This window comes from Prinia subflava, chromosome 1 (genome assembly GCF_021018805.1).
Source record: "Prinia subflava isolate CZ2003 ecotype Zambia chromosome 1, Cam_Psub_1.2, whole genome shotgun sequence".
NCBI classification, from domain to species: domain Eukaryota; kingdom Metazoa; phylum Chordata; class Aves; order Passeriformes; family Cisticolidae; genus Prinia; species Prinia subflava.
Genome location: NC_086247.1, coordinates 57792303 through 57804036, shown reverse-complemented (window position 1 = coordinate 57804036; position 11734 = coordinate 57792303). Strand labels below are relative to the sequence as shown.

At 44.3% G+C, this 11734-nt stretch overlaps 1 protein-coding gene across 2 annotated transcripts; it reads left to right on the top strand.

Moving 5' to 3' along the window:
- Nucleotides 1–661: 661 nt before the first annotated feature.
- On the top strand, nt 662–5887 carry CBLN2 (cerebellin 2 precursor). Of its 2 annotated transcripts, XM_063397407.1 has the most exons (5): nt 662–775; nt 926–1012; nt 1964–2539; nt 4687–4806; nt 5144–5887. In XM_063397407.1, exons 3-5 carry the CDS (start codon nt 2219–2221, stop codon nt 5339–5341), a joined length of 639 nt encoding a protein of 212 aa, XP_063253477.1. In that variant the 5' UTR covers nt 662–775; nt 926–1012; nt 1964–2218; the 3' UTR covers nt 5342–5887. The 2 variants fall into 2 exon arrangements, with proteins under 2 accessions (XP_063253477.1, XP_063253484.1); XM_063397414.1 differs by lacking the exons at nt 662–775; nt 4687–4806 and having other exon boundaries at nt 865–1012.
- Nucleotides 5888–11734: the final 5847 nt, after the last annotated feature.

Below are 11734 nucleotides of genomic sequence, written 5' to 3'. Positions count from 1 at the left end.
GAGCCGCGGGAGGGAGCGGGAATGGGAGCGGGAGAGGGAGCGGGAACGGGAGCGGGAGAGGGAGCGGGAATGGGACCGGGAGAGGGATCGGGAGAGGGACCGGGAGTGGGGCACGGAGCTAGCCCTAGGACGGTAGCGGGATTGGGAACGGGTTCGGTTTGGGAGCAGGTCGGGGAGGAAGCCCCAGTTCTGAAGTGGGTCAGGGAGCGGGTCTGGGAAGGGTCGGGAAGCCTCGGGGAAGCAATATTTTAATAAAGGAGGAGGCGCCGCCGGACTTTGGGCGCCGAGGTGTGCGGGTTTGAACGCAGGAATGGGGCCTGGCGGTGTGCGAGGCGCAGCCTTACGGCCCGAAGTGCCCCGAACAACACAAGTGTCCTCTTCCGTGATTGTTGTTGTCAGAATTAAAGTGTATGGATCCCAAATAGCTCCCGGTGAGCGATGCTGCGCGGTTCGGCCGCAGCGGCGGCCGGCGAGCGCTAACGTGTCGGTGGCGTGTTGGAACAGGGGCGTCTTAGCACGACGGGTTCAAGCAGAAATAATGGGGGGGGTAGGGGTGGGGGGTGAGGCGGCACGGCTCTTCCCTGCCTCCGGTGACACCGGAGAGGCCGTCCCTGTGGGAACACCGCGGCTTGTCGCCGCTGCTCGTGATGTGTCGGGGTGCGGGTCCGAGGCGCGGGGGTGCCTGGCCCGGGCAAGGACTGGGGTGCGGCATCGCCGCCGCTACGGCGGCGGCTCTCCGCTCCGGTCCCGGTGTCTGAATCCCTGCCGGGCGCCTGTGCGTGTGTGTGTGTGTGCGTGTGTGCCGGGGAAGAGGGGAGGAGGGAGGCAGTGGGGTGGTGGTGGTAGCGGCTGGCGGGAGGGGGATGATTATTGGCAATGGGCGGGAGAGAAAGAGGCGACTCCTGTTTCCTTTTCTTTCTGCCAGCGCAATCTCGGCTCATTTTCTCTAAGCTATACAAGTTCACGGACGAGCTACCTAGCCAGCCCTCCTCTCCCGTCATGGACCTCCCAGGTAAAAAGGCCGTTCTCCTCCCCGCCGACTGTTCTTTTTGCAAAATATTATTTTAAATGATAGCAAAAAATAGGTTCGGGGTGAGGGCAGCGGTAGAGGTGCCTCTGGGGAAGTGTAGGGGCGATGTCCATGGAGCGAGATCTCCGGGTGTTCTGGTGAACGGGAAAAACTGAGGTGCAACTTCCGCGGGAGAGGCCGGGTGAGGCTTTGATTCCTGCGATAGGTATGCATGCCGGGGTGGGAGCTGAGGGATATCTGAGCCAGCTGCTTCCTTCTCTAGAGTTTAGGGGATCTCCGGGGTCGGCAGCAGTGGCGGTAGCCTGGGCTAGGGCACAGAAGGTTGGGAAGTACAAATCGGTGTCCGGGCGCAGCAGTCCCCGGGCGGGCAGAAGGGCGGCGGCGGCGGCTTCCAGAGCCCGGCCGGGGCAGCGCCGGGACGGGAGCGCGGGGCTCGGGGCGCCCCGGCCGCCCGCGAACTCCACGGATAGCCGGGGCAGCTCCATCGAGGGGAGGGAGGGCGCGTTACTTATAACAAGAATAAAATCTCCTTCCATGGTGTCTGGGGCGTTAGGAGACGGATACAAACCAGGATCGCAGATGTAGTAAAGAGTGGGTCTGTGGGAAGAAGTGGAGCCGGGTTTTGGAGACCCCATTCGTTGTGGGGCGGTAAAGGGACTGCCCGAGGCGCCCACAGGATGCTCCACCGGGGGTTTGGGGATCCAATCTGCCGCGCTGCCCCCTCCTCCCCACTCGGAGTACGGCAGGGGCTGAGGGACCCCAGCCTGCTGGGGAACCGGAGAAAGAGGGAACACCGGGAAGCCAGGTGTCTCCCAGACCTGTTGTACTCGCCGGGGCTCCGGGGGCGGGGATGGGCAGCCCGCCTGGCGGCGTGGTGCCGGCTCCCGCCTGCCCGCTGCTGTGCCTCACCGCCGCCTTTCCCTCCCTTGGCAGGCTGCTGCGTGCCGCCCTCCCTCTGAGAAGGCTCCCTCGCCCCGCGCACGGGAGGAGGCGGAGGAGGAGAAGAAGGGGAGGAAGGCGCGGCCGCAGCCGCCGCTGCCCAGCCGCCGTCCCGCAGAGCGCTGGCCGCAGGGCGCCGCGGCGGCAGCAGGCGCGCAGCCCCCTCCGCCTCCCCGCCCGCCCGCGGCGGCGGCGCGGGGCGCCCGCAGGTCGGCAGCGATCCGGAGCGGCGGCGGCGCGGCGCCGGGCATGGGGCGGCGGCGGCGGGGGGCGCTGCCCGAGCCGGCGGGCGGCTGCTCCTGCTGCCTGGCGGCGGCGCTGCCGCTGCTGCTGCTGCTGCTGCCCGCCGGGTGTCCGGTGCGGGCGCAGAACGACACGGAGCCCATCGTCCTGGAGGGGAAGTGCCTGGTGGTCTGCGACTCCAGCCCCTCGGCCGACGGCGCCATCACCTCCTCCCTGGGGATCTCGGTGCGCTCGGGCAGCGCCAAGGTGGCCTTCTCGGCCACCCGCAGCACCAACCACGAGCCCTCCGAGATGAGCAACCGCACCATGACCATCTACTTCGACCAGGTCAGCCGCCGCCTGCTCCGCCTTCGCTACCCCTGGCATCCCCCGGCCCTGCCTCCCCCTGGCTGCGCGCGTATTTTCCTGCTGGTTCCCGTCCCATCTTTTAATCCCGACCCAACCGTCCAAATAGCAGCTTCACGTCTCAACTCCCCAGAAAGACTTCGGAAAGTTCTTTTAGGTAGCTGCGGGGCTTTCCTAGGGTGGTACCGGGGTGAACACTCCGGCTTCTTGACCGGTCACAGTCCCTAGTACGGAAAGAGCTTTAACGTGCAAGTCTGTGCCCTGCACGCGTGCGGGGGGGCCTTGCGGCCAAGGATTGCCTCGGCCGGCCAGGAACCACCCGCGGGAAGGGTGCGCATCCCTCCTTCGGTGCAAAATCGGGATTTACCGACGAGGAGTCGTCGGATCTGCCTGTTCGGAACGCATTTGGCAATGTCACAGCATCTCTCGGAGGGAGGGAGGGATGAGGAAAGAAGAGGGTGTTTCCCGCGTTATCAGACGAGGCAAACGGTGTCCCCGGCGGGCTGTATCGGAATGTTATCCCGCACGGCACACGCCGGGCAGAGAAGAGCAAAGCCTTGCCTGCTTGTCCTGCCCCTGCCTCCTGGCACCGCTTGCCTCCCGGAGACCAAACCCCATCCAGCCACTTTAATTTTTTGCGGTGAAATTTCCCTTTTTTTTTTCCCTACCTCTTCTTGAAGTAGTATTTTCCTACCTCTTGAAGTAGTATTGCAGAGTCAGCCAAAATTAACATACCAGACTGTTTCTCTGGGCTTGTTTGTTGGTTGGATTGCTTCTTTTTTTTTTTTTTTTTTTTTTACCTGTATGGTTGTCATTTATCTGTCTACCTGTCCCTCCTAATGAGTTTACACAGCTATTCGTCGCATACAAATCTTATAGAATCAGACCAGTAGAGAAAAAAAAAAAAAAAAAAAAAGGAAAAAACACAACAACAAAACAACAAAATATCAACCCCCCAACTTGCTAAATGTATAGCATATTTTAGATACTTTACCCGGCAATGTGCAGTTCCTAGGAGTTTGAAGGCGTTTTCTTGGTTCTCGCACAATAAGATTTTTTTTTTTAATTATTTTTGTTCATTTTTTGGGGGAACTATAGACTTTGGCTGTTTGGGAGGAAGGGCTTGAGACTTCGGGCGTGAGGGGCGATGGTGTTTTTGTTTTCTCCTGTTTTGTATTTCTTCATTAAAGCAGAGTTTTAGCTCTCAAACGGAGCGTGACGGGTGTGCCCCCAGGCTCTGGCACACCGGCTCTCCGGACGGCACCGCCACCGACCCGCGGTGCTTCTCTCCCTCCGCCCGTGCCTTTTGAGCCAGATCCTGCTCCCGTCACAGGAGCCTGGACAAGGCACGAGCGAGTGAGCCAAGTCCCCGTCAGATCGGCGGGATCGGCAGGGTGCGGTCGCCGTTACGAACGAGGCTTTGCACATCTGCCGGAGTGCTCAGCTCTTCCTCTCTTCTTTTTTTTCTGTTTTGTTTTGTTTCAAAAAAACCAGTGAAATTTATGAAAAATTAAGGTTATTGCCGGGTAGGAGGAGCAGGCCCACCCCAGCCTCCTGAGGAGCGTGTGGGCCAAGTGGCACAGCCCTCCAGAGGGACAGAGAGACATGAGCTGGCAGATGTTGCTGTTGCTGAGCATCCGCTTTTCTCCTTTGCCCTTCTCTGCAGTGCAGTTTTAGTTCTACGCCCTATTGAACTCGAGGCCAGCTCTGATTTCAGTAGTGTTATCTAAAAAACATACATTTCATTGTGAGCTAATGACTTTTGGTATTTTTTCCTACCTTTTTTTCCCCTCCCTCCTTCCCTCCATTTCACACTCCTCCCCCTCCTCCTTCTGCCACCTTTGCGTTATTGACAGCTCAGTGTGGACATTTGCAGTTCATCTAGCAGGCTTTTGAGGTCATTTTTGCTTAACTAAATTGCTTTATTAACTCTGATGCCTCTGTAACTTGACTCCATTCCCTTGCTATGCACTTTTAATTGTGCTGCAAATGCCATTTTGACTATGCTTTATGTTGGTCATTGAGCTCGTGTCAGATTTTTGCTGGTGCTTTTTTCTAACGTGGAGTCTGATTTCTCTGATTTGTCTCTTTCTCTCTCCTTTTCTTCGTTCTATTTGTTTACATTCCAGGTATTAGTTAATATTGGCAACCATTTTGATCTTACTTCCAGTATATTTGTAGCACCAAGAAAAGGGATATATAGTTTCAGTTTCCACGTGGTCAAGGTCTATAACAGACAAACCATCCAGGTGGGTTCTAATCTAAAGAAGATGCTGTCTTTCCTTTTCTTTCCCTTTCTTTCCTTTTCCTTTTTTTTTTTTTTTTTTTTTCAAATGCTGATTTGTAGACTCCTATTAAAAAACAAAACAAAACAAAAATCCCCAAAAAACCCAGGAGTTGAAGAATGAGACTGTGGGTTATTTTTAAAGGGGTCTGTATACATGACATAAATCACACAATGCCTATTTCCTTATCTTAATTCAACCTAGATTCTAATCTGTACAAAAGTTTAGTGATGTGCACAGGGAAAAAAACATCATTGAGAGTTTTGAGAAAACTGAGATTCTGTCTCTTTGCACTTTTTAGGTAAGTTTAATGCAAAACGGCTACCCAGTGATTTCAGCTTTTGCAGGAGATCAGGATGTCACCAGAGAAGCAGCCAGCAATGGGGTCTTGCTCCTCATGGAAAGAGAAGACAAAGTGCACCTCAAACTGGAAAGGGGTAACCTCATGGGAGGGTGGAAATATTCAACTTTTTCCGGCTTCTTAGTCTTTCCACTATAAAAGAAGGCCAAATAGGAGACAGATCCATGAGCTGGAGCAAGGATTCAATTGTTAATGACACCCTGAACTTGGCAGCACATGACAATATTTTCAGTCACCCCGTCAGACTGTCACAGTAGAAGAATGATAACCTTCTAAACTCCAACATTTGCTTTGAATATTGACAATTCCTTGGAACCTGCGCCTCTAATTAGTTTTAGACGACAGTGATCTTTAGGAGAAATGAAATTATCGACCTGAGCAATTTGTACCTGTGATTGTAAAGTCAATTTTGGATTTTATTGTTGGGATCATTGACTTTCTTATTCTTTTTATTATTTCCTCTCTTTCATTTTTTACTCTTTTTCTTTCTCTTGTTGTTGTCCCAATGAAGCAAATAACTCGGACCACAGAATTGCTTTATCAAAGGCTCTCTCCAGGGCCAGAAGAACGGAGCGTTCAGCCCAATGAGGTGTTCTTTCCATGCTTGATTTCTTTGTGTTGTATAGCCTTAAGGAAAAAAGAAAAAAAAAAAAAAAGAAAAGAAAAAAAAAAGAAAAAAAAGAATGGCTTCAGTCTCAGTCCTGTATTTTTCTGGGGGAGGGGGATTCTGGACATTACTGTGTCAAGAAGTGCTTTATCCAGTGAAGCAAAATTTGCACGATTGGAACCTTATTTGTATTGTTCGTGTTTTTCATCAACTTTTAATTTTTCCTGGTTTTTGTTTGTGTGTGCTAAAAATGTAAGCTAGATTGATCAATAAGACAAAACAAAGCACATATATACCCTGTAGCTCTAAGTAAAGCTAACCAGTGAACAATTCTGTCTGCACTTTCCAGCTGATCTTTATAGACCTATTTAGAGAGAGAGAAAGAGAGAAAAAGAGCAAGAGAGCTACATGATCCTTCAATCACAATGTGGAAACCAGTAAAGGAACTGACATTTATGAATTGTCCTGACATTTCTAGAAGCAACAGTGGAGGCTTTGAATACCTTCTCTGACCATACTCTCAAATATATCCTTTCTTTGCATTACCATATTTTTGGTGCTTTTATCTGATATTTATTTGATATATTTGTCCGCTAATATTTGAGTGCACATTGTGGGACCACAGAGAGATGTCAGGGCAAATTCGTCCTCTTCCAAGTTAAATAAAACCATCTCCACTTGAGCTGTCCATGGCAAGTATCGGAGGAGTAGACACAAGCATCTCTGACAGCCTTGGGGAGAGGGGCCTCAGAGGATCAACAAATACTCCAGAAGCTGGCACAGGCACCACGCATATATTCAGTGTCTGCTCTTCCCAACACAAGTGGCCTCACAGTTCTAGGGGCGGACTGACATCGATACTGAACATTGGGAAAATTATTATCCCAACCAACAAGAGGTAAAATATCAGGCCAGTGTCAATTGTATCCTTTTGCCTCATTCTCAATAAACAGATACTGTTTCTTCAGTTTTTTAAGTTTGGGTTTTTTTGGTTAGTTGTTTTTTTGGTTTTTCTTAAGAGTGGTGTACTAGACAATATGCTGTGAAAAACCTTGTTTGAGGAGATTCAGGAACAATGTTTGTTTTATAAAATTTTTATCTTCATCTATTTAATTTTAAATGTTTCATTTTGCTATCAATCCCCTAAGGGTGGATGTGCATAACAATTTATTTTTGTCAAATTTAATCCTCTGACAGAAGCAAATATAATGGAAAGGCATTTGCAGGAAAGCGATGGTAACTACATTGTATTTCAAAATTATGGTGGACATGTCATTTTCATTGTAAATTTATCATTCAAGGGACAAAATTAAAGTCATATATTCTTAAAAACCCCTTATTTGTGTTGCTTATATACCTCAGATGACTAAAATATAAGCCAATTTAATATTTAATATTTTTGTGTGTTTTCACCATCAATGTGGTTTGTTTACTTGGCTGTTTCACTTTGCCAGTTACTTAATGAATTGGTTTCAGGTTGTTGGCTTTTTTTAATGGGTTGCATTTTCTAGTTCCTCTTTGTGCTTTGGCATGACTACAATGTTTCTAGTTGCAAAATATCACAGGGCTAAGTTTAAGTACATGAAATAAAACCTGAGTCAGCAGCAACCTTTTTCTATCACAATACAATAAATACAGTTGTCTTAATGGTAGACATTATAAAACTACTTTTTGTGTTTATAACTCAGTTGTGTCACTCAAGGAAAGAAAAACTGAGGTGGGTTAAATTTCCCAAGTTTTTGGTTTCTACTATATTTTTAATTGAAAGGAAAAATACTCAGTCAAAATAATTTAAAATAAGAATTACTCAGTTTGTGTTTGTTTTGTTTTTATTATTCTGCCTACCATAATCATGTTTATTTCAGTTTATTTGGCTCGATTAAGGCAATGACATCCTAGTTCTGGCTCTCTCCTAAGCTAAATGAGGCTTAGCTCAATGGCAATTTTTCCTTGGAACTATACTTGGAAGTTTCTTAGGCCATAGAAGCTGCGTAATCTGAATATCTCACTTCATGTATTCAAGCTCAGTAGTCTTGACCATGCTTCTTTTATAAATATGTTTATATGATAACCAGTCTTGTGAATTTAAAGAAGGTAACTCATATAATGCCACTTTCCCTCTACTACCCTTATGGTCTTCATACTAAGCTATAGAGTTAAGACTCTTATATAAACAGTTAAAATAAACAGAAAATGTGGAGTAAATGTGGAGTAAATATTGTACACTAATTGCAATCATGATCTTTTTTTTTATATTTTTGCAGTATTTTTTACCTTTTCCCTTTAAATTTTGCATCTGGTTTTGAGAATGTGCAATCTACTTGCTATTGGAAACAGTAGAAATTTTGATGTATTCAAAAAGTGTGGATATCATGATATATTTTATGTTGGAGGGGAAAAATGTACAACCCCAGCATAGTAGATTGCAGGAAATATGAACTGTTAAAGGAACCTCCCAGTACATTAAGAGTAGGCTTGTAATTGATATAAATAATTGAAATAATATGGAAGAAAGTAATTGATATAAAAAATTGATTGGGTAACATTCAGAGTTGGTGCAAATTTAATCTTGAGGGGCACCACAAGAATTAGGAAGTGTAAAACACATGGTAGTGAAGCAGACCACTGGCACCATAACACCATGACTCTATTTCCCGTGGGAGCAACAACACAAGACTCCTTCCAAAAACTTTCCAGCTTTCTCATAGGCTGCTGTGCATCAGTCCTAACATATTGCTGTGAAACTACTGTCTGTTTCACTGCTCCCCCTCCAGGGATCAATCTGTACCCGGGTGTTTTTGATGTTCCCTGTTTTAGTACTTCTTCAGCCCACTTAGAGCAGGGTAGAAGCCAGGAGCTGTATTAGGAATGATAAATTCTCATCACATATATCGTTACCTTCCTCTTAGTTTTATTTCCGTAGCTGGAGCACGGTCTTGCCAGAGAGCCTGTGTGCTCTCACCTCCCCCTGAGACAGTGGGTGTGATGGATGTGCAGTGTATCTCATTATTGGTCAGCATCTTGCAAGCTGGATCTGTGGGAGGAGGAGAGAGACAGGACATGAAACTAAGGAGTTGTTTAGAAGTTACATTGTGTTTGTCAGCTGTGACTTTTTTTAACTTTTAAAAAGGACATTTTGTTTTTGTTGACCAAATTTGTTTCTTAGACAATCTGTCAAAGTAGAAGACAGGCTAAAAGGGCTTGTTTACTGGTGGATTTATTCAGAAATCGCTGAAAGTGGTTTCATGTCCTTCTAATGTGACATTGGTTTCTGGAATAGGCAGAGTCACAGGTAGCATTGCTTAAAAATAGCTCTTATGATTAATAGCCTGCTTCGATCCAGGTTAGCTTTATAGTGTTAATGAGCACTCAAAAATCATTGTCATTAATATACTTAATTTTTGTGTGTAATGACTTGTCATTAAGCAGTTATACATAACTAAAGAAATACAATAATTTCCCCTCTTTTAATATATTGTTGAAAGGCCAAGGAATATCTTTGCCTCATTGCATAGTTTCTAGATTTGGAACCACTCACTGTCTTGAACAATTGTTCCAGGGTCATATATGATGAGGAATCATGCTCAATTTTTAATCATGGCAGTAAATTATGATACACTGTAAAATACTCATTTTCTTAGTAGAATGGCTTCTTTTATTTGACATGATTTCACCTGCCAGAATGCTTAAAATAGAACTTTATGATTTCTGGCCACCTGTTAATTACATGACATTTGGAGTTTATAAATTCCTGAGAATTTTTGATGTCCATCATGAGTGTAATTAGACACCAACTAGGTGGCTGGACAGATGATAGACAAGAATTTAGATCAGCTGTTTGTATAATCAAGTATCAGTAAAATTCAAGTGTTCCATAGTGAAATAAATACATTGTGATTTCAGCTGATCTTGCTCATCTCACTCACTTCCATAAAGTCCATTCATCTTTTGAATGGACTTGAGTGGCTCTTAATATTAAATTTACACCAACTCTGAATGCTACCTACACACTTTACATAAGCCTCCTCTTAATGTGCTGGGAGGCTCTTTTAATTGTTCTCACATCATAATCCCTGTGCAATCTACAGTGGTGCTGTTCCCCCTCTAACAAAAAATATATATCAGGATATGTGTACCTTATAAGTATATAAAAATTTCTACTGTTTCCAATAACAAGTGAATGGAGCTTATGAAAAACATCAATACCATTGAGCTTGAATTGTATGGTTTGGATTTGGTCGTGATCTACTATTACGTTTATTTAAAACTCTGACAGTAATCAGTACAAACCTTTAGTTAACACAACTATTCTTGGGTGTTGAGCTATTTCAACACTAATCATACTTCTGATAATGTAAGTAAAAGTCTACAAATATATTTTAAATGCATGGTTTAAATCAGTCCCCAAACTAGTCATGTTTGTGGTCTTATCCAACATAATCATGATCTATTTTTTATTTGTTTTTATCAATAAAATATAAAGACCGCTAATTGTACTTTATGCTATTTGAGTGTCATAATGAAAATACACCTCACAAGTATATCTAAAATATCCTGTTTCTTAGCTCATATAGCTTAACCTATTTAATGAATCATCTCTGCTATTTATCAGCAAAAAAAAGTTGCCTAAGTTGCTGGTTCCCTGCAGATCACATACAACAGATGGTATAAATAATGACATAGCAAAACACGGAGAAGCAAATAATGAGTAGAAATTCTGCATCAAAAAAACCCCACAGAAAACTGCATCAACAGAATTTCAGGTCTCAGTGACAAATGCTCCAAAACACAGAAAATATCAAAGATAAATTTTTAAACTAATCTTTCTGATTGAAAGTACTTCCATCATAATAATAAAGTGTTAGTTTTTCATACAGGAATATAAAAATGATTCAAATTGTTTTGTGACATCAGCTATATTAAAAGATTCTTGCTCAGCATTTTGATATATTCAGTGCTATAAATTCAACCAAATTCAACTATATTAATCAATTAGTAATTAGTATTTATCATGAGACATTGTATTTTCTGCGGAAATAGTTAAAGTAATAGAAACTAATTCTTTGTAAGGCTTTTGGTTTTCAGAGTGTGAATACACCCAAAAGTGCACATGCACAAATGTATATGCACACATGCATGTAAAATACATTTTTAGCTAGAAATGGATTGAGAGAGCTAGTTTTCTCATATGCAGTTTGATCTTCCTTTCTCTGAAGCATTGCTTCAACAAATTATTTTTTTATTTTATTTGTTATCATTATATACCCAAAACTGTTTGTATTTGCTTACATATAGGATTACCCAGAGTAATAGCAAATAACACTGTATATTTCAGTGTCTGAGGGCTGCCACAGTTTAGGTAATATTAAGGTAAAGTGAAACATGCAGATATTAATAAAAGACTTAATTACCTCAAGTTCTGTAGAAAGCTTTTGTGATGAGTAAAACTATAGTGCTCTGTGGGAATTACCTCAAAAAACATACAGGAAGACCACAACTGGAGCTTCAGTTTGTCCTTCTATTGACACCAAATGGGAAACCTTCGGTACTCTTTAAAACTGAAAGCAAACATGTCCTTATACTTAGTTTAGCAACAATAATCCTTACATGCTAACTTATTTTTGATTGTGTTAATTTTCCTCTAGAGAGATGCATTATATTGTCACATATGAGAACTAAAAATACAGAGACTATAGTGGATAAAGGATATAGGGTTTTCCAACTTTTTTCACTAGAAGAAATAACTTAGTACAGAACATGTTACTACTAAAGACTATTGTGACGGTGCAAATAAGGAAAAAATTATTTGAAAAAGAATCTTTCAAATTCTTATTTATTGTTAATGACAGCAGATTTTTCTCAGCCCTGTTTGTATGACTGTATGTTTGTAAACTCCATTTTAGGATGGATGTTTAAATGGATAT

Coding starts and splice junctions, on each gene's coding strand:
- CBLN2 (XM_063397407.1), top strand. CDS start 2,219: ATGGGGCGGCGGCGGCGGGGGGCGCTGCCCGAGCCGGCGGGCGGCTGC. Junction 2,540..4,686: donor TGACCATCTACTTCGACCAG/GTCAGCCGCCGC, acceptor TTTACATTCCAG/GTATTAGTTAATATTGGCAA. Junction 4,807..5,143: donor ATAACAGACAAACCATCCAG/GTGGGTTCTAAT, acceptor TGCACTTTTTAG/GTAAGTTTAATGCAAAACGG.